The sequence below is a fragment of the Lygodium microphyllum genome, chromosome 8 (genome assembly GCF_053477565.2).
Source record: "Lygodium microphyllum isolate KBCC chromosome 8, Lygodium_microphyllum_v1.1.10, whole genome shotgun sequence".
Lineage (NCBI taxonomy): Eukaryota > Viridiplantae > Streptophyta > Polypodiopsida > Schizaeales > Lygodiaceae > Lygodium > Lygodium microphyllum.
In genome coordinates, this window is record NC_141142.1 from 132383227 (window position 1) to 132406574 (window position 23348).

The following is a 23348-nucleotide window of genomic DNA, read 5'->3' on the forward strand; positions in this document are numbered from 1 at the left end:
TTGTGTGTCCTCAGTGCAAACCCTAGCAGCTTCCTTAACATGGTATCAGAGCCGGTGCTCTTGTAAAGAGTATCCTGCGGATATTGTTGAGAGCTAGTCTTTGTGCAAGGCAGACAATACGACTTGTAACCGAATCACAATGTCGCAGGCACCTTCTTCTCCAGTTCCTATGATGTCTTAGCAGGCTTCTCTATCATTGGAGGTCGTGAGACGGCATTATGGACTTGGTGAGGAGGACGATACTCCACCTTCACCAGATTTCACTAACATGACAGAGGACTTTGAGGAGTACTATCGCAACAAGTACGGTGATGTTTACACCCCTCCTACCAGTTTTGGTACCACATTTGGACCGGTTGGTGAGGCTGGCCATGCATGAATCAAAACCCTTGTCTGTTTCTTCTTTTGAGGTACAGGATCTGGATGGCTTTGCGTATGCGAACTTCAATAGAGAGGGCTCACGAAGCAGACAAAATTGAGGGACATCTACAACTTCTGTTTCATTTGAGCATATCACACACGCTTCTCACTTTCCTCCCATCCCACCCTCTTCTATATCACATCTCTCATCATCTTTTCAAAACCTTGGATTACACTCCACATCTTCATCACACACCCCAGGGGTTGGATCTTCCATTTCCGCTCCTAGTATCTTTTTCTTCTCCACCCCATTCTCTACCTCTTTGCACCATGGTACTTCGTTAGGGGGAACGCCATCCTTTAACACAGTGCCTCTCACCTTTCAGCACATGAGCACACTCATAACTCTTGGGACGACTGTGATGGACATCCCCCTCACTATCCCCAGCTTTACATCTCCCATGACCACTCATACGCAGGGGTTTCAATCCTCAGCTTATGGTGCGTCTTCACACTCTCCTTGGGTTACGCCTACGCAGGGATTCCCATCTTCTGCTCCTCGTGTTCCCACCCCACCTCCTTGGGTTTCTCATGTGACTACCATGCCCATGTCTAGTCAACCCATCCCTACCTTTGGATCCACCTTGCACACTACCCGCATGCCTGGTGGCCACTCTGGGGCCCATTTCCAAGTGTACTCCACTTTCCCATCCTACCCACACTACACTTTTTCACACTATCCATATCCGAGCACTACCACTCTTCTTGCAACAGCCAAGAATGCCTTCACGGATAAGACACGTTTTAACAGGTCAAATTTCACCACTTGGTCTAATTTCATGCAACAAGTGCTTGAGTCTCAGGGTCTTTGGGACCTCATCATTGGTCTAGAGCCTATGCCGGACCCTCGACTAGCTCACCCTGATTACATCCGTCAATGGAGAGTCCGCAATGCCACAGCCAATGTTGAGCTGATGCAGGGATTGCTTCCTGAGTTTCACTCTCAGTTGTAGCACTTTCCGCTCGCGTCAGAGTGTTGGAGTCATCTTCTCGACCGCTATGCAGCTTGCGATCGTACTCGGCGCATCAATCTCGACTTTGAGATTCAAGAGTTCTCTATTAAGGAAGGGGATGATCTGAATGACAAGCTGGTTGAATATAGGCGGTTACTTGTCGAGTTCGCCACTACTGGCTCTCCAAAGTTAGCTGATGATCAGGTTATATTCTTCTTGAATAAGTTGCTCGAAAAGTATTTCAATTTCATTCAATACATCATCTCCCAACCTAGATTGCCAACCTTCTACGAGTTTAAGCGCCAGTTCTTGCGTTACGCGAGGCTGCATGATCAAGTCCACAAGAAATCCTCATCCCAGTCTTATTCAGAGTAGAGGGGGTTGGTTGTCTCTTCATCGGGAGGGAAAACCACCAGTGGCAAGATCTCGCAAGATGCGAACGCAAGCCAAAGGGTGACTCCTCTTCCTCAGATGGAATCAAAGAATCTAGATCTATCTGGCAGCAACTCCCTAAGAAAAGCCGGTTTTGCACACACTGCTAGAGAGCAGGCCATGTGGACGAGGAGTGTCGCTCCAAGGCCCAAGGTCTTCCACCTAAAAAGCCTAAGCAAACCGCTGTGACTGCATAATCGAGTGGGATTACGTCTTCCGTTCCTGCTTCATCTGCTCCTTCAGCACACTGCCGTTGTTGCTGGACATGTGGCTTGAGTATAGCCTCAACAACCCATCTCTTTCACTACCCCTGAGGGACTGGCTGATTGGTCTGCAGGTTCCGATCCCGTTGCACTTCATGTATCTATCTCATCTTCCTCCCCATCTCGTCAGGCGTTCCCTTGGCAGAGCCCTGCTAGTGGACGTACGCGATGGTGGCCGCCTTCTTAGACTAGCATGTCTCTAGGTCCTTTCGGATATCCTAGGTCAGTCTAGCATTCATTTTTCGCACTCTTAGAGTTGGGCCCATAGGATTCTTTATTCTTCGCTTTTCCATTCTTTTGACTTCCTCTACACTTACTCATACACATCCACATCATTACATTTACTTTGTGTTAGATTTTCTTTCTATTTTGTTTTGCTTTGGAGCATCTCACCACTAGCCTCTTTGTTTGTAGATTCTCATTTCTTTTGTAGGGTTTTGTCTTTCAGTGTAAGGCTAACTTGCAGATTGCTTTGGTCCTACCTGGGCTAGAGACGTGGGGATGCGCACCGTTCCTTTCATGGTTTCATCATCCTAGGAGTGCTTGCTCTTCTTCCAGCATGGCAGTTTCCCCTCCCGAGGCTGATCATGCAGCATCTCTCTCGATGCTATCATGGCGGTGACTTCTATCTTGCTCTTCTAGCGGGGTGCTTCATCCACTTCATCTTCTTTCATTCCGTATGGTTCTCGGCACCATATGAAGACCGACATCAGGCTTCTCTTTCTTCTTCGGCATCTACATCTAGGTTGAGAGGGGGTTGCTACCCTTCTTGGTATTCGACGGCGGGCTTCAGCACTTTGTCTTCGACATCGGCTTCTTCTCCCTGTTGTACCTTACCCTTTGCATTGCATGATTTCATTATCTTTGTATTAGGGTGCTTGGGCAAGTGAACAATTTTCCCATGAGGAACACTGTCCAAGTGACACCTCCTGCATGCGCATTCTTCAGCATGTAGCATACTTTGCATCTCATTGTGCAGAGCGCCACTTGAGCGGATCCTAAGCTGTTTCCATCGGCGGTTGTTGTTACCACACCACCATTCTTCTTCATCACATGGATACTCATCACCTATTTTTTCTCGTCATCGACACCCTGAGTGATTGGGTTAGCTTGTACTGTTTTGTGATGTGTTGGGTGTACCCTCCCTACTCCCATCTTCTGGGTGACTTTTACTCAATCGGCCGTATCCCATCAAATTTACTTCACTTATTCAAAAAAAAGAAAGAAAAAACATTCCATGTAGTTTCATCCGTCTTTGTAGGGCTTGGTAGGCCATTGGGCAGCCGACGTGTACCCTTTGTCCGATACCCTGCCCTCTCTGGGGTGACTACTTGGATTCCCTTGGTACGATAACCATCGCCTTTGTAGTCTTGATAGGTCACTGGGCAGCCGACGTGCACCCTTTCTTTGATGCCTTGGCTGCTTTGGGGTGGGATGCCTTGGGATACATAAACATCACAATGGCTGGCCTAACCTTTCAGCTCAGTTTTGGGCCTGAGAGGGGGTGTTGAGCTAGAATATGCATTACTTGTTGATTAGCCCCTTAAACAGCCCCAAAACACACTAAAAATGCTCTTTTAGAGTAAAACCCTAAAACGAGAAGCGGTTCGAGAGAGTTCAGTGGAAACCCTAAAATGAGGAGCTGTTCGAGAAAGTTTAGTAGAGACCCTAATTTTTGGGGCGCCCTTCCACATCTATAAATAGGCAGGCTGCCCCCATTCAACAATCATCCTTGTTTTGCAGGTTACACCAGCCCACACACCCTTTGCTGCTGTTGGCGCCCAGTTTCGAGCCTGCAGCCCGCCTCCATCTGCTGTCCAACCATCATCGACTGCAGCCACATCATCTTCAGCCTATCCATTGCTGTATGCGACAGCTCTCAGGTGCTGGCGACTGCTTCAAACTGACCCAGACTGCTGTTCAACCTGTTGTCCATTATCTCCAGGGTCAGCCAGCCTGCGTTTTTAGCATTGCAGGTCTTGACACTCTCAGACACTGTTTCAGCCTGCTGTTTACAGCAGACTGTGCACAGTTTCCAGCCCCCGATGGGTAGTACACTGCTGCGTTTACCAGTTTCCAGCCTCCAGACTGCTGCGTTTTGGTGACCAGCCTGCTGTCATTCACTATTCAGCACTTCTACACTCCGATTGGTGGTCACAGACTTGGAATCCGTCTTCGGTGGATGTCACACTCCGACATTGCTCTGCCCTTGCACACTGTACACTTTGTGTGTCCTCAGTGTAAACCCTAGTAGCTTCCTTCACACGTGGTAGAGAACTTGAGGAGAAGTCAATCCCGATTAGTGATTTTAAAGTTTTGGAGCTTATGATCCAAATTGATGCGTAGGTTCTATCCCCAGCCACATATTGATTAGTCAAGTGTGCCCAAAATGACTCTTGTCATTAAAGGCATGCTTGATTGATGAGAAGGAAGAACCATTAGGTGTCGGATAAGTGGAATAAGATGGATAAGAAGGAGATGGTGGAGAAAGTGAGTAGGTAGAAACAGGCTAAAAATGTCCAATGGGTGTTGATTCATATAGAGACATTGGAATATGAATGTTTCCATAAAGTGTCGGCGCAGGTGGAGGCACCAAAATATGCAAGCCTTGTCTAAATGTCTGCTGGGGCACATCAAGATTGCTAGAAGGCCCACTAGGTAATGCCATGGAGGCAAATTGTGATATCAACTTATCCACACTCGGTAATGGCTAGGTGGCTTTCCAGGCCATGAAAATCCTAACTGTGTGTATATAGGAGGATGAATCTCTATCATGGAGATACCACTTGACTGAGAAAAAGACAAGGTCTTGAAGGCTGTGTCTAAGGATGGACCTCCTAGTGGGATGCGTGAGAATATGAAAGGTGCACTTAATGGAGGCTCGAAGGAAGGTACAGTGGAACTAGTGGGTGGGAGATAAAATGGATTTGTTATTGATGTAGTAGTGGGAAATATGTTAGGTTCCTTTTGTCCATTAAATGTAAGTGGTGATTCACCAAAATCAAATATGACATATAAGAGTAAAAGGAAAAGATGAAGAAGGAGCACTCTTTGATGAATCTTGCAACTTTTGTTTACCTTTTTTTGAGTTCAAATGGAATGATCTATCTTCTTCAGGGCTTATGAACCAATTCTTGGTTTGAATAGATCCTTCATTCTAAGCATCACCAATATCTTTCGGAAAAGAGGAAGTAAATTCAAAAGATTGAGAAGTGTGGTTTTGCGTATCTAACATAGGAGTGAATGAAGATGGAGATGTGTATGGCATAGAACAAAGTGGCAAAGAAGTGCAGGGTGTAGATGTAGATGGGATGGGTAGAGAGAAAAATGGTTTGTATTCCATGTGAGTTTCCACTTCAAGATGGCTAGTTCTTTGTGGAGCTTTTGTTCTTCTTGCAAAATCATTAGATCGGTGTACCGAATCTAAAGGAAAATACTCAAAATGTACCTTTAATCTGTTGTTGAGCTCAATATATAAGGATGAGATTGTATTTTGCTCATGAGGTCTCATATTATAGACCCCATGGTAGTTCAAAGTCTCTCCGGCCATGTCGGAAGTTGGAGGAGCAAGGTATGAGGCTCACTCTGTCTCATTTCTCAATGTGTTAGACTTCGGAGCATCATGATGTGGTGAAGATGTGTTCGAAGTCATCTTGCCCTCTTGTTATTCTTGCTTCTTGTGAAGGGCTTTCAGATCAAAGGTCTAGGTTTCTTTGGAGAGGTCCTCGCTTTGATACCATGTAAAGAAATATCCCAAGACAGAAACATAAATGAAAGCATATGACAAAGCATTAACTCGACGGAACATAGTTAGGGTTAGGATACCTTAGAGACAATGAACATAGTGATAATTTGAATGAATGAATAAATATAATATAATACTTGTGCATCAAACAAACCGTGCAAGGAATGCAAATTGTACCCTAAACTCTCGTGTCTTGAGGACCGAGGCAAAGATAATGAGTTGGAGAGTGTGTTGTACTCCTCATGGATGTCAAAATGCAGCAAGGCAGTCTTTTGTATGTTGGACAACATCAAATATAGCAAACAATGATGCTGTGTCGGAGAGGTAGAAGAGAGAGAAATCTGCAAAATGTAGCCTCGTGAGGTGTGAACAAGAGCTGGCCGTAGTAGACAGTACCAAATGCAATAAGTAGGTTGGTTGCCAAGCTTAAATGTAGCATCTTGAGATACGTGCAGTAGCAAGTAGCAGCAATAGAGTGTGTGTCATGAGGACATGTATTTTTGAAACCTCACTTAACATGTGGATTAATTTTAATCACATGATTAAGTAAATGATGCACATATGAGGTGCAACTGGGGTTAAAGTAAATTCACGAGCTTGGGACCTGAAGAAATCACGGAATGTCAAAGGAAAAAGTTGCTATATGTTATGCCGCACAGGTACTTGGTGGTATCTGGTGCGAGTTGTTGGCCTAGGTCATCCATTTGGCCATAAGTGTCAGTTAATGACACTAGAGAAGTGGCGTTTAATGGTATCTAAAGCCAATCTGATGGTCAAAGATGGCGCAGAGACACTCGGGAATGGAAGTTGCCTAGCCAATATAATTATTGGCCAGTCAGATTATTTTTCAAGGCATCGAAATAATTCTTAGATTAATTTTTAATATTTTAAGATTATAAATTAATATTTAATTATAAAAAATGTTGAAAAAACGATTTGGGAAGGCTACCACTTGTGAAAAATGGCCATGCAAGATTGAAAAACGTCTTTAGAGGCTGGAGAGAGGCATTTCTATAAATTCAACTTGCAAGAGAGAGGGAGAAAAGGTTGCTGGTCTGATTTGCAGCCATTGGAGGACTTTCTGAGGCAGCTAGGGGCAAAATAGATTGAAGACTTGCTGGTCACTTTGGACAGCAAGGGGAGTTGAAATACTGAAAGGGATTGGGAGAATCCCATTGGATTTACCACCCTATCCGAGGAGGAAGCTTGGTTTCATGGTTCCATTGGTGGGATACCGCTCAATCTCTTGATTTGGTGGGCCCGAGGTGCCTGATTGTTGCAAGCCAAAGCTTTGTGCTAGTGCTGATTTTTACTCTCAGTTGAGAAATTACAGCAATATGTCTTCATACAGTGAGATGGACTCAAGCAGTGATGATGCCTCTCAGTATGAACGTTCACATGGGAATGAAGGAAATGCAATGCTTGACCTTGGACAAGGCTCAGACCATGGACAGTAAGCTGAAAATGTTGCTATTGGGCAAGATGCACGGCCTTCAGGGCATAAGGAGGCCGATGACCAACAAAGTGAAGAGGAATTTGATGACCAGTTCAAGAATCGGATGAGGACATCAGCAAATCTCTTTTCTGAATTGGCAAAGGATCCTCAATTTACTTGATTTTTGAATGCTCCAAAGAAGGACAGCGAAGGCAAGAAGAAGAAGACGTCCTCTATACCTTCGGGACAGCAAAATGCACCAAAGAGAATGCCAAACCCTTCATTTGAAGCTCCCAAAGATGCTAATGAAATAAAACAATTGGTACCTACAAGGCAAGGAATGCAAATGCAAGGCCATCACGGAAGTGCCATTTCAATGGATCTTGGACAGCCAAGCGAGCATGCTATGATGGGGCAGCCAAGATATTTTGGTGGAAGCACGATTTTTCATGCTATGGTTGGACAAGGACCGCATACAGAATGTATGGCACAAATCCCTATGGTATACAACAATCAATGCATGGAGTGCAAGGCCCAATGTATTCGGGTATGGCTAGAAATATGCAAAACCCTATGTATGGCAGTATTGGCTTGATGCTTGGGGCACAAAGTAGCATGTTTGGTATTGCATTTGCACCCCCGAATGCTTATGGGGCTCAAGGAATGAATGTTGGTTATGCAAATGCTCGATTTCACATTGGTTTTGATGTGAATTCAGCAAATGCACCCTTTTTGCAGCAGCTAGTGTATGAGAACTTGACACCCAAAGGGGTAGCAAAAGACTATGATGAGGGTGGAAAAGGAGTGAAGTTTTAGTCATTCAGCGGTGTACAAGGTTGAAAGCTTTGACTTTCTTTCAGCAGTTTTATGCAGCCTATTCAGAGGGGAACTTCACGGAGTCCTCAAAGATTCGAAAGGCAGTTAATTTCTTGAAAGGGAATGCATTATAGTGGTGGTCCACTCTTTTGATGCAAGGTAGAGCACCGTCAACGTGGGTACAATTCAAGCAAATGTTTGCATTGAATTGGTTGACAAGTACCTTTGAGGTGGACATCATGACAGCTTGGAATAAGCTGGATGCTAAGTAATGTAAGAATTTGGACCAACATAATAAGAAGTTTTGGGATGCATTGCTGCCTATTACTTCTTATTGCCTCGTACCTCTTCACGAGCAAGTAGAAAAATATGTTTGTGGGCTACCCAAAGGAATCAGGGATTTTTGTATTAAATCCACCGTGTCTAGCATGTCTCAGCTTATAGAGACTCTTGCTACAGTTGATGCTTTGCTGCGTGGGAAGGATTCATGCTTCCTAGAGAGTGGGGATAAGCCGAATAAAAAGCTGTTTAAGGCCGAGAAAAGGGGCAGATCTGAATATCAGCCTAAAAAGAGGCTAAAACAACACAGAAAGGGCTCGAAAACATTGGCACAACGTAGGGAATTGATGGCTGCAAATAAATGTTTTATTTGTGAACAGGAGGGTCACATTGCAAGGGACTATCCCAATAGGCAGCAAGCTGGAAAATCAGAAAATCAGGGAGATTCTAAAGGAAAGAAGCCTAAAACATCAGTAGGATTGGTGTTCGATGTTGTTAGTGATCAGCCCAATGATGATGCTACTGAGTTGTGTAAAGCATGGGGTAAAATTAGGGATCAACATGCATTGATTTTCTTTGATAATGGTGCACGAGCCAACTTCATCTCTGTTGACATGGCCGCCCGTCTAGGCATTAGAGAGGATGAGATGGGACCCATGGGGAAGTTGGAATGGCATGCAAAGGCCATGCAGAGCCTATCACACCGCTCATTGGAAAGCTTTGGTTGCACATACAAGGATATGTGGACAATGAAGAGTTATTCATTGCTTCACTTGAGGGTTGTGATGTATTGCTTGGTATGTTGTGATGTCATTGTATGCATGCAGCGATTGATTCTTGTGCAAAAAAAATCACTATTCGGCAGAAGGGAAAGGTACTCACACTTGATGTAAAGTTGAAAGGTGAATCTGTCCCTGTTGTATCTACAGTTGCCATTTCTAAAGTAATGAAAAATCATTTTTCAGCGTACTTGGTTTTTACTAAGGATAAAGATGATAGTGAGAATGTTGAGAATATGTCTAAGTTAGAGAAGGATTGCATGTCATTTCTAAAAATGTATGCTGATTGCTTCTCTCAGTCACTTCCACGGCAGCTACCGCCTGAAAGGCTAGAAGATCATGGCATAGATCTTGTCCTTGGAAGTAGCCCATCTAATAAGCCACCCTACAAAGTTAGTGCAGCCCAATAGGAGGAGATTATGACTCAGGTAAATGAGCTGTTAGAAAGAAGGGTTGATTCAGCCTAGCTCATCTCCTTTTTTGTTCTCCAGTGCTTTTGGTACAGAAAAAGGATGGTTTATGGCGTATGTGCATTGATTATCGTACTTTGAACAAGATCACAATAAAGAATCGCTTTCCGATTCCTCGGATCGATGATGTTATGGATAGATTGCAAGACGTAACCATATTTAGCCGTATAGATTTGAAAAGTGGATATCATCAGATACGCATTAGACCAGAAGATGTGCCTAAGACAGCTTTTAGGACATCTTTTGGATTGTATGAGTTTCTTGTTATGCCTTTTGGACTTACGAATGCTCCTGTTACTTTTAATCGGATGATGGATCGTATCTTCAGGCCGCATAGAGGATTTGTGGGCACTTTCTTTGATGACATGATTGTCTATTCAAAGAACGAGACAGAGCATAGAAAACACTTGGATATGGTGTTCAATGAAGTGCATGACCATAGGCTGGTTATCAATGACAAGAAAAGTGAATTCTTCTTGCATGAAATCCACTTTTTGGGGCATATTGTATTGGCTGATGGTATTCGCATGGACCTTGCAAAGGTTGAAGCAATACAATCATGGCTACCTTCGAGGAATGTGCATGAGATCTGCAACTTCTTGGGTTTATGTTCTTACTACAGAAAGTATGTAGCGGGTTTGTCGAAATTGCATCTCCATTGTATGCCTTGCAGAAGAAGGATGTGTCATTTAGATGGACAACAGTGGAAATTTCAGCATTTGAAAAGTTGAAGAAAAAGATGACTTCAGATCCAGTGCTTGTGTTGCTTAATCTAAGGAAGCCATTCATAGTTCAATGTGATGCATGTGGTAACAACATTGGGGCTGTTCTTATGCAGGACGACCGAGTTGTGGCTTATGAGAGCTGAATTCTCCACTCTGCAGAAAAGAATTTGCAGGTCTATGAGAAAGAGCTCTTGGCTGTAATTCATGCACTGTCTACATGGAAACATTATTTGTTAGGGGCTGTTCTTATGCACGACAGCTGAGTTGTGGCTTATGGGAGCCGAATTCTCCACCGTGCAGAAAAGAATTTGCAGGTCTATGAGAAAGAGCTCTTGGCTGTAATTCATGCACTGTCTACGTGGAAACATTATTTGTTGGGGGCTGATTTTACAGTGCAGACAGACCATTAAACTTTGAGGTACTTTCTGGCACAGACAAAGTTGTCAGAGAAGCATATGAGATGGGCAAATTTTCTCTCTATGTTTCATTTTTAGATTGTACATATTGATGGTAAAAAGAATGTTGTGGTGATGCACTGTCACGTAAGCCACAAATTTCAACTGTCAGAATGGTTTATCACACTGAGTTGGATGCCATGAAAGAGCAATATGTTGCTGATTCGGACTTTGCTTATGTTTATGATCAGCTTTGCAATGGCCAAAGGCATGAACACTTTGTGCTAAGAGATGAATTTCTGATGATGCATGGACGACTATGTGTCACAAAGCAGTTAAGGCCTAGAGTTATCACTGAAAGTCATGCTCCTCCGTATGCAAGACACAGAGGTATTGATGCCACGGTCAAGGCAGTGGAGCATTTTTTTTATTGGTCAGCTTTGAGGCATGATGTAGAACAGTTTGTTAAGACATGCATCGTATGCCAAAAGATAAAGCACGATAGACAAAAGTTGCCAGCCCTTACCTATCCCAGATCGGCGTTGGCAGAGCATTGCAATGAACTTTATTTTTGAGCTTCCTAAGACACCTACAGGGAATGATGGGATATGGACTATCATTTGCAGGTTTAGCAAACAAGCCATTTCATTCCGGTGAGGAAGAAAATAAAGGCTGATCATATGGCACGATTGTTTTTGCAACACATCTTTAAATATCATGGTATGCCAGAGTCGATCATTAGTGATTGAGACCCTCGGATGACCAGTTTATTTTGGAAGGGCTTGTTTGAGAATATGGGTACCACGCTGAAATTCTTATCATCCTTCCATCTGCAGACAGATGGTCAGTCTGAGGAAGCAAATTCCATAGTATTAGATTTTTTAAGGTGCTATGTTTCAGACCACAAGACATAGTGGGAGCAGTATTTGCCCTTGTTTGAGTTTGCTTATAACAACACAGTGCATAGTTCTACGGGCAAAGCTCCATTTGAGGTGGTTGAGGGTGGCAAGAATGTACCACCTATTCTGCAAACTAAGGATAAGATCTTTGAGGATGATCCTTATGTGGAAAACTTGGATGTAGTCTATGCAAATATAAAATATGCACTTCAGAGATCGCAAGAAAAGCAAAAGAGGGCAGTTGATCGACATAGATGTGCTTTGCAGTTTGCAGAGGGTGATTATGTATTGTTGCGTTTTGAAAAGGTAAGGCTGAAAAAGATGAAAGGAAGAGAAAGATTGTATCCGAAGTTAAGTATGAGATACTGTGGGCCCTTTCAGGTGTTGGAGAAGATCAACGATGTGGCATATTGGTTGAAATTATCTCCACATTGGCGGATACACAATGCCTTCCATGTCAGTTTGTTGAGGCCTTTTCATGGTGATATGCCAGAGGATATGACTGTTGAAATTCAGCCTGAGGTTGAGGAGCTAGATGAGATTTTGGTACCTGAGCAGATTTTGGCACAAAAGGAAAGAAATGTCAAAGGTAAAGTTTTTAGGAGATACTTGGTGAAATTTCAGAATTATTCACTAATGGATGCCAAATGGATGGAAGAGGATAACTTAGCAGACTATCCTTAGTTGTTGCAGCTTTACCTAGATGCCTTTCAGTTAGAGCCGACTTTAGTTCGGGCTCCGTCAAGTTCAGCACGGCAAGGGCCCGGAGTATTACTTGATGCTCAAGGGGGAGGTAGCACATCCACTCCTCCAGTTATAGACAACTCTCGTATGTAGTGGATCTTGGATGTATTCAATATGCATTTCCACTCCTCCAGTTATGGACAACTCTCGTATGTAGTGGATCTCGGATGTATTCAACATGCATTCAAGGTACTGTGTTGACAGTATATTTGCCATGAGATCACTACTTAGTGTACTAGTCACCGTGAGATATATGCAGATGAGTATGAGTTTCATCCGGACACTGGAACTATACTTTTTGCATCAGCTTATGATAAATTTAGCATGAATTTTGCCTCAATTTTGAGACAAAAATTACGATCAGTTTCAGCTCAGTTTTTGATAAGCTTAAAAACCGTTTATGGTTACTTTTTGGATTAGTTGTGCATCAGTTTTTGCATAGATTTCTGGTCAGTTTTTGCAATGAGTTTGTGATCAATTTGAACTTTGGGGTCACATTTGAAACAGTTTGTGATCAGTTCTCAGATCAGCAAGTGATCAGTTTATTATCAGATTATGCTCAGTTTTCGATGGTTTACATCTAGTTCCATGGACAACAGTATATGTTATGATGCCATTGATGTTTTAGCCATGGTTTATGCTTGGTTATACTATGCTATGGTTTGGTTTTGCCAAATGAGTTGAGCTCATGAGAAATAGACATGTCACATGATAATCTGGCAATGTTTTTGAGATTCTTTGTGAGTCTTATGTTATGTTATGTTGGCTGGTAATTTTCAGCATATGTTGGGCATATGAAATGGTTGAACAGCAGTGCGCAATGTTGTATTGACTATGATGCCTTATGGAAATTCCAATGTAGTACTTTGCATTTGATGCATTTGGTAGTGCAATCAAGGACGATTGCAAAGATTTCAAGGGGGAGGGTTGTCATGAGGACATGCATTTTTGAAACCTCACTTAACATGTTGATTAATTTTTAATTATACGATTAAGTAAATGATGCACATGTGAGGTGTAGCTGGGGTTAAAATAAATTCGCGAGCCCGGGACCTGAAGAAATCACGGGATGTCAAAGGAAGAAGCTGCTATAAGTTATACCGCACAGGTACTTGGTGGTATCTGGTGCCAATTGTTGCCTTAGGTCATCCATTTGGTCATAAGTGTCAATTGGTGACACTAGAGAAGTGGCGTTTAATGGTATCTAATGCCAATCTGATGGTCAAAGATGGCACAGAGATACTCGAGAATGGAAGTTGCTTAGCCAATTTAATTATTGGCTAGCCAGATTGTTTTTCAGGGCATCGTAATAATTATTAGATTAATTTTTAGTATTTTAAGATTGAAAATTAATATTTAATTATGGAAAATATTGGAAAAACCATTTGGGAAGGCTGCCACTTGTGAAAAATGGCCATGCAAGACTGAAAAACGTCTTTAGAGGCTAGAGAGAGGCATTTCTATAAATTCAGCTTGCAAGAGAGAGGGAGGAGAGGTTGCTAGTCTGATTTGCAGCCATTGGAGGACCTTCTGAGGCAGCCAAGGGCAAAATAGATTGAAGACTTGCTGGTCACTTTGGACAGCAAGGGGAGTTGAAATACTGAAAGGGATTGGGAGAATCCCATTGGATTTACCACCCTATTCGAGGAGGAAGGCTGGTTTCAGGTTGTAGCGAGCATCAGAAGGCTTGAAATAGGCACCGCATAGATGTAGACAATGTTGCATAGTCTCAATTGAGATGTCCTCTATGAATAGGGCTGTGGGCAGCAAAGCTAGAGCATCTGAAACCTGCAAAAATGGGATTGGGCTGAATGGAGGGCAGCTTGCCTATTTATACCAAGTTTCTCGAATCTCTCCTTGTTTTAACTCTCTCGAACCACTCCCCATTTTAGGGTTTTTCATTAATGAAGCATTTTTGGGGTTGTTTAAGAGGCTAATTTGCATGTAATGCATATGTTAGCTCAACATTGGGATGGTATGGGTTGGTGGTATGGGATGCCAGCTCATGGGATGTGGTTGTGACCTCAAGTGCTGCTAGCTCCTAGGCTCGGGGTCAGCCTGTTTGGCCCTATGGTTAGGAGGTTAGTCTGATGTTTCGTCCCTTTTTGTTTGTGGATATGGCTTATGCCATCTCTCGTGTGCATGTTGGCTCGTAGGTGGGTGTTTTTGATGTGACTTGCAAAACAAGGATGGGCTGAATGTTGGGAAGCTTGTCTATTTGTAAATGGATGATGGTAGCCCAGAATTGGATAACTGACTGACCAGTTTCCTTCATTGGAAAAGTTTGTTCTAGGGAGCCATGAGAGTGATGCTTCCCAAATGCATGGCTAGTCTCAATACCAGCTATGTAGATTGGTTATTTGGTTCACCAGTTTGGGTATGGAGGAGTTGGAGGTCATATGGAATTGAAATCACTAGCAAAGACTACATGATGCATGGATACACTTGTTGAAAATCTACGGGTCACAAAGTTCCGTTTAGCTTTGTTCTGGAACAGAGTGAGGAAAGAAGGTCGGCTTCTCTTAGTCAATTTTGGTGCATGCCTGAGTCAAAAGCAACAGATTGAAATGTGATATTAAGCTATCGGCATGGAGGAAGGCACTTGTGAGTCGGTCACTGACCATGGAAGTGAACCATCTTTAGATATGATGAACAGAGATATCACAGGAACTGTGTTCAATTTTTCTTAAGCATAGAACAGCTGAAAGAATATCAGTTATCCATTCTGTGCTTTTTAACTGAAATTTGGAGTCCATCAGATCTATACTTATGATTAATGTAGTGCTTATTCATGTGCAAGCTCTGGAAGCTACATTTTGTTAAGTTAGGAACCGAAACTTTGCTGCAGGGAACTCTGGTGACAAAAATAAAAATCAACCAAAAGGAGAGAGAAGGAATTGCTGAGAAAAGAAGGGGGAAAAGAGGCCCTTCTAGTGTCTGGGGATCTGGGTCAGCTGGAATGTTATGTGCAATAGCAGCAATTTCTGGTCTGGGAGGTCCAACGTCTTCTTACCTATGGCAACTTGGGTTTGTAGCAAGTTTTGCAACCAAACTCAGTGACACTGTCTCAAGTGAAATAGGGAAAGCCTTTGGAAAGACAACGTAAGGCTTTTTATGGGAAAGCAGGTTTTTGCTGATTGATGCAGCTAGTTGAATCTCTGTGTTTATTTCTTACAGTTGTGGATTTTAGACAAACATTTACTTTCTTTTGCAGTTATCTTGTGACGACATTTAAGATGGTGCCGAGAGGTACAGAGGGAGCTATCAGTATTGAGGGGACATTAGCCGGTCTCAGTGCCTCTACTGTCTTCTCAGCCCTGGCTTATTTTGTCCATGAGGTCTGAATTTAATTGTAAAGTGTAATTGTCTAATATACACCTTTTTTTATTCTCTTCTTTATTAGTGGTGTAACTTTAGCACTTTAATAACGGCAGATCAATTCCCAGGAGGTGGTGGTATGTGTAGTTTCATCACAAATTGCGAATATTTTTGAAAGTTACATTGGGGCAAAGATACAAGACAAGCCAGGCTTTGAGTGGGTATGTTTTCTGTCAGCCATTTTGATAGCTGAAGTTTGTTTTTACCTGGTAGGCCATTGTTCTCTCTCTCTTTCTTTTCCTGTCATGGCAATTAGATGTACAAATGGTTGTCTAGTCAATTGCACAAGCCATATGCAGAGCTGAGAAAAAAGACCAAAAAAGTCACATATCACCAGCCAAAAAAAAAAAAGAAACTTTGTTGAAGCCCCATCTTGAACATGAAAAGTTCATGCACTATCTTGCATGAAAATTCCTAGAGTTTGGAATTTTCTGATGCCATAGAGTAGCCAGATCACAAATAACGACACCCATTGATATCATAGAAGCCACTTGTAGTAATAATAAGCCTCTAGTTTGTCAGACATGACCATGAATACTAGAAGCCATGTTGAAAATAAAGGCATTTCTAGTATGCCAAATGTGCACTTTCTTCCTCTGTTGTTGCCAAGTTTTTCTCAGCTTCTGGTGAGTGGTACACTGTTGCATTTATTAGATTTAGCCTTGAGACTACTGTGTTTTGGTTTCTAGCTTGAGGATTTAGCCATTATTTAATGGCCAACTGGTTGTCAGAATTATTCTATTTGCTGGCTGACCTGATACAGATATTGGCATATTTTGTGCCTATTTATTTAGTGGCTTGCTCCTCCTTAGTTATTCATCACTTGCAGCCTTCTAGAGAAAGTTTTGTTGGAGAGAGGGAGTTAGTGCTAGTGCCCACACAGCTGATGATTCACTGTTGTACACAACTATCTCATGTCTTGGTATATGGATTTCATTTCTTGAGCATACTTCTGAGTTCTCTCTTTGCAATGTTCTTGTGTTCTTTTGTTTCTCTCCTTTCTTGCTGTCTCTCGTGTTATGCAGTCTATTACAATAGTCTTCTATGCTTTCATCATTGCACCCACTTTTAACATGGCATCAGACATCGGTGTTAGGTATTGGCATGTTGTTTTTTGTTAGTGTAGGTCTGCCAACTGCTGATTCTAATATTTCCTAATTGTCCTGTCCAAGTGACCTGATTTTGATGCAAAATGGCTTGTTTCCATCCTCTGTTGCTTGCATTTTGAATTTCTACATTATTATATTGCTGTGCAGCCTGTATGTAATACTTCTACTCACTGCATTTTGCTGTTCAGCATTTGCATTTTCAGTTTTGTTCCTCATTGCAGGTTGGGCGAGACTGATTTCCCAAGCTCTATTGGCTTCATTTGATCAGATTTTCCTGTTTCAACAGTCGTTTTCTGATCAGCTCCTCTCTACACTGGCTGTGAACTTGTGATCTGTGCAGTCTGTGCAGTGTTGGGTTGTTCTCTCTCTTTGTTTTTCTACTTTCCTTTAACTTCTCATTCTATCCTCTCCAAATGGCACCTCCTTGTTGCTCTACTCATGATAAACTTCATGGCCTTGACTATCTTACATGGAGTGATGTTATGAAAACATAATTTGTGCAGAGCTAATTATGGTACATGCTTTCAAGAACTGTTGTGCAACTGCAGACTCCAAACGTTTTTCAAAATGATTGGGATCATGATAACCATGAGGATCTTGCGTTTACATGGGATTGAGATGATGCTTGTGCGTATTTCACTCTTCTTCAATGCATTTTTCTACGCTCGGTCACCTCCTGCAAGATAGCTTTAGTGCTATGGGAGAAGCTTCAAATGTTGTATGAGGCTCCATCGACCATGTGTGTAGTGACCCTCTACAATCAGCTCTATCAAATGAAGTTTGAGTCGAAGGATACTATTTAGTCTTTCTTACGTCGTGCTACATAGGTACAAAATCAACTTCAGCACATGCAGTTTGGCTTCCAATGGCTTATCTAGTGGAGATTGTACTCTATAAGCTTCCTCAAGGGTTTCATAGAGTTACAAGTAGCCAATGCTTTGAGGGCTTAAACATCTTCGTAGCTAGTGAGCTTCACTCATATATCCTTGATGTTGCTTAAGCATGAGGCATCTCTGAGGTTATAGGGAAGGCTTCCATCATGTTGTAGCTTTCAGAGAGGAACGATAGAAAGATGTCGAAGGCCTAGAGTTATCATTGTGGTAAGAAGGGACACCTACATTAGGATTGCAAGGAGTTTGAAAGAAGGAGAAAAACAAGAAGCAGAGTATGGACTCCTCTTCGAGTCATCCTTATCCTCCTCTGACTCCAATTTGGATCCTCTGGCCAAGGTGTAGATCAAGGTATGGAAGGGCTCATCTTTTGCCAAGAGAAGGAAGAACTTAGCTGCCCTTGCTTTTGCTGCTTTCTAGTGCTAGCGACTCTCCATTGTTAGAGGGAATATGTGAGGGTGGTGAGGTGGGGCCATAGAGCCCCATCTGTGCAAGTATATAGGTGCAAAGAATCTAGGAAGGGACTTTTATTTCACATCGATCAACTTTCGACTTGTTTTGAAATCTCGGAGCTGCGATTGACATCTAAGTTCATGATAGGATGTTTCTAGATAGAGAGCAAGATTGGAGCTCACATGAGGGGACAATTTGATGGTTTGATCGAAGGCGTGGAATCCATGGTTACATATGATCAGAGGCATTGCTGACAGGATGGTCATATATGCTACTGTGAGGCATCGTTGAGACAAACATAGAGGGTTGCTATGATTCTTCTTCATTTTAAGGAGCTAGTAGGATCAAATCGACATTAGGTTCTCTTCGAGGTAGTTTGGTGTTGGCTTGATTACCCATTGCTTGAGTATCCATGGTTCTATAACGTTGGTTATTGTTGTCTAGACTATGTTGAGTCATTATCCTTATATTATATCAAATTACTTGTGATCTAAGAGAGTTTTAGTAGTTTAGTCAGCTTATGTGTGAGCTTGCGCTAGTTTAGTGGGTTGGGCACAATAGTTTATTTTGTGCATTTTTTCAAGGTTTGTTTTTGAGGATTTAGCCATTGTTTTATGGCCGACCAGTTATTATTATATTGTATTTTCTGGTTGACCTGATCTAGATACTATTAGTGGCACCCTTCTCCTCAGTTATTTATCACTTGCAAATTTGTAGAGCAAGTTTCATTGGAGAGAGAGAGTTGGTGCCACTACCCACATAGCCCGTAGTTCATTGTTGTAAGGAACTCTCTTATGTCTTGGTATATGGATTCCATTTCCTGAGGATACTTCTAAGTTCTCTCTTTCCAATATTCTTTTGTTCTTTTGTTTCTCTTTTTTGGCAATCTCTCGTGTTACGAAGTTTATTACAATAGTCTTCTATGCTTCCATTGTTGCACCCACTTCTGACAGCCCATGCCTAATCAGCCATATCCACTTTTGGATCCACTTTGCACACATCCCACATGCATGGTGGGTACTATGGGGTTCATTCCTAAGTATACTCCACTCCTCCATCCTATCCACCCTATCCATACTAGTTCTTCTTCATCACGACCACTTTTGTTGCTATGGCCAAGAATGCTTTCATATAAGACTCGTTTTAATGGGTTGGATTTCACTAGATGTAACCTTATGCAACAAGTGCTTGATTGTGTGGGACTTCTAGATGTAGTAGTTCGTGCCTATGCCGGTGGCCATCATGATCACATTCATTGATGGAGAGCTCACAATGCTATAGGAAATGTTGAGTTAATGATAGGCTTATGCTTCATTACTTTCACTCTCAGCTACAACACTTTCCTCTAGTATCCAATCGCTGGACTCATCTTCTTGACCGCTATGCAGTGAGAGATTGAACCCGATATATCAATCTCAAGTTTGCTACTATTGGCTCCCCAAAGCCAAATGACGATCATGTTACATTCTTCTTGAGTAAACCACCTTTGTAATACTTTTGCTTCATGCAATACATCATTTCGTTGCTCTAGCTGCCGACCTTCTATGGGTTCAGATGTTAGTTCTTGTGTTACGCAAGGTTGCACATGACCAACTTCACAAGAAGTCCTTCCCATTTTCATTTTAGAGGGGGCTTTGATAACCATTTCTACGAAGGAGAACTCCAGAGGTGGCAAGAGCTCTCTTGTTGGGAAGGCAACTTAAAACAAGAATGACATCCTTTTCTCAGACAAGTCACAAAACCAAAGATATTAAAGAAACCAAACCTATCTAGCACCGGCTCCCTAAAAAGAATAGGTTTTGCAAAGAATGCTAGAGATAGGCCATGTAGACAAAGATTGTTGTACTAAGGCCAAGGTCTCCTTGTTATGAAACCACAGTAGGTGGCAACTGCCTCCACTTCCCCTAGATAGTTGAGTGGGCTCTTGTTGTTGCTTATACATGTTAATTGACATGTGGCACTCAAATAACCTCATCTGCCCTTGTCTTATAGTACACTTGAAGGTTTGGGTGATATGTATTCTAACACCACTTCATTTGCACTCTTTGCATCCATTCTCGGTTCTCCTCCTACATCCCCACCTAGGACCATTTTCCCACCTAGTAGCATTTTGTGGCCTCGATATGAGTTTCATTGGTAGAGATTTCTTGATAGTTGTGCTCAATGGTGGCCTCATACTTAGATTTCCAAGGAAGGAGACATTGTTTTCTTGATAGCCTAATTACAGAAGAGTCCTTTATCCTTAAGAAGATTCAAGATCAAGCACTTTGAGATCCTTAGGCTAATGAGTCAAGTCCATAGGATACTTAGGCTTTAGGATTTCCTTCGCTTATCTTTCATTGCATTTACGCACTCACTCATCCACATAACTCTTTTCTTCATTTTAGCTCTTCTTTTTGTTCTTTGACACATCACTGTAAAGCTTATGTTCTTTGTAGATTCTAATCTCTTTTGTATGGTTTTATATCTCAATCTAGGACTAACATGCGAGTTTGCATGGGTCCTTCTTGGGCTGGAGACATGGAAAGCTCACCATTCCTTTCAAGTTTCATTTGTTAGAGTATGCAACGAAAAGAGAAAAGTGAATATGAAGAGGAGACATAGAGAATGCAAGAGAGAGAAGGAACAATGTGACTGCACTTGTTAAAGGTACAAGGCTGTAATAGTTAGTCCCAACATGTAGGTCTATGCGTCAATGTGAGTGCTAGATGATAGCAGAGCTTCTAATGTTCTATTCTAACTCAAACTAAGGCTCATAGGTAGGAGATTGTTTGGAATAAAGGGCCCACCATGCCTTTTATATGTGCATGGGTGTGAACACCCCCTTGGCACATTTGTACTTTCATATATATCTATCTAAAACCTAAAGAGGTACATACAAAAATTGTACCCAAGAACATCGTGCATCTCTCTCTCCGACTTTGATTGGTTGTGATAGTTGACCATTGGTAGTCTGGGTTTGAGTCTGCCAATGATTGCCTTTGATTTTGTCTGTTGCCACCACCTTGCCTCCCTTGTTGTTGGGGATTACTTGACTTTGGAGGGAATGGTTTGATCTTTAGGTTTGGATTGTATGCCTCTAGCCTTTGATGGACACTCATTATCAAAATGGCTAACCTTTTGACAGTGTTGATATTACTTATTTTTATGAGGTACATTTTAAACTTTGGTTTGAGAGATGATTAGGTATTCCCTAGTGATTTACTTGATTGATTTTAAGTTTAGTTTTGGTTTTGATTTTGTGCCTTCTTGCCTTTCTGTTGTTGGCCTTTTGAGAAGTGGTAACAACAGTACCCTTTTAAGAGTGAGTGGACATGTTATGAAGCTACTCGAATAACCAAGCGTAATGAAGTAATTGACATATTAGAATAAAGTGAATGTATTCCTTGGAAAACTTGTTTAGGAACAATGTGACTCGGTCATCAAGGGACTTAGGAGCCCTTATAGATGTCAAATCGGTCAAGAAAAACGACCTAGTCATTATTTGTTAATAAGCATTGGCAAAATAGTAGGTGATCCTATGATTTAACTTTACAATTAGGATTGTTCTATTGATTTAGCTAAATTTTTTATCAAGATCTTAGCTTAGAACGTGCTGACAGGCATTGGCAAAAGAGTAGAGGAACATATGTCTTTTAACCTTATAACTAAAACTTTGAGCTAGAGAGTCACTTTGACAAAAGACTAGTATGACCTATGAACCTCAGAATCATGATCCATTGGGCTAAAATTTGAGCTAGACCCAAAGCTTTTAGGTTGTCTTTACTCATCACTAGACATATGGATTGCTTTTATTTTATAGACATATGTATTGCTTTTGTTTTATAGCACAATTGAGTTTGAGATACACTTCTAATGTAGGGTATTCAGATTGTTCACAACGATGTTGTGAACAATCTGAATGTTTGACTTGGAGTAGCAAATAACAGAAATTCACAACATCCAAGGAAATTTTTTATCTCCCATAGTGTGTTGACAAGCATTGGCAAAAGAGTAGAGGGACATATAGGTCTTTTAACTTTATAACTAAAACTTTGAGCTAGACAGCCACATTGGTACATTGGCAAGAGAGTAGTATGACTTATGAACCTAAGAATCAAGGTTCATCGGGCTAAATTTTGAGCTAGACCAAAGCTTTTAGGTTGTCTTAACTCATCGTTAAACATTCAAATTGCTTTTATTTTATGGCATAATTGAGTTTGGGATAGACATATGGATTGCATTTGTTTTACTCCCAATTGATTGGATCATTTTTCTTGATTGATTTCACACATTAAGGGAAATTTCTTATCTAGATGTGGTTTTAAATATAGTATTTTCCTTTACTTAGTACTCCTAGTTCTCAAGGCATGGGTCAATAAAACATTGCCTTAACATAAATGAAGGATTCTCATTGCTCAATTAGCAATTTACCACAACGTTTTTAAAGCAAAAACAAAGTAACTCAACCTTCCAAATATTGGACGAAGTGGTATGTGCTCATGTTTTTCTTTCTTTTTTTTGGAGGAGGGTACTGTGATTTAGTTTGTTGGGCTTATGTGTGGTTGGTTGGTGCACGTCGGGAGACTAGCATCATTTTTCACATGATCTAGCAAACACGAACTGTGAGATGAAATGCACTCTAAAGCTTTCACTAGAGCAGGATAATTCAACAATTGTATTGAACCAATCATCTGTTGTAGCATGGTACTGAGCTCGTGCAAGATATGGACTGTGGCTAATGATTCTCTTACTCTTACTATTTCATATGCACATAGAATATATACATTACAAATAGCAATCATGTTTCCACCTCACTCATTGTAAAGACTACAAATTGGACTATACATACCAATAATAATACTCATTGAACATTATTTTAACCAAAAGAGCGCATCAAGGGTTGCTATTACCACCATGGCAACAAGTTTGATGAGTATGCCAATATATCATGGGACTTAGGGACGTTTGATAGTATTAACAAGATGATTCCATAAAGCAATAGTGATGTATGGTCTCATATGTCACTTTTTCTTTTACAAACACTAATAAATCACTCCATTATTTGTATGTGTGTGTGTGTGTATGTGTGTCCCTCTCAAAGCTAGCAATGCTTCAATGCACGAGGGCTTGTATGCATTGCAACCAATCCAATATGACAACACAAAAATCCTGTGCGTCTTA

General features: G+C 41.6%; 1 protein-coding gene across 2 annotated transcripts in view; it reads left to right on the forward strand.

The window, feature by feature from the left end:
• Window positions 1–23348, forward strand: part of LOC148032873 (integral membrane protein (Protein of unknown function DUF92, transmembrane)) — a 70973-nt gene that overhangs the window by 45915 nt on the left and 1710 nt on the right. The window contains exons 2-4 of one of the 2 annotated variants that reach the window (XM_087683569.1): window positions 15209–15457; window positions 15570–15693; window positions 15802–15894. In XM_087683569.1, coding sequence (XP_087539695.1) covers window positions 15209–15457; window positions 15570–15693; window positions 15802–15894 — 466 coding nt within the window. Of the gene's footprint in view, window positions 1–15208; window positions 15458–15569; window positions 15694–15789; window positions 15895–23348 lie in introns of both variants that reach the window. The other variant, XM_087683568.1, reaches the window with a different exon arrangement.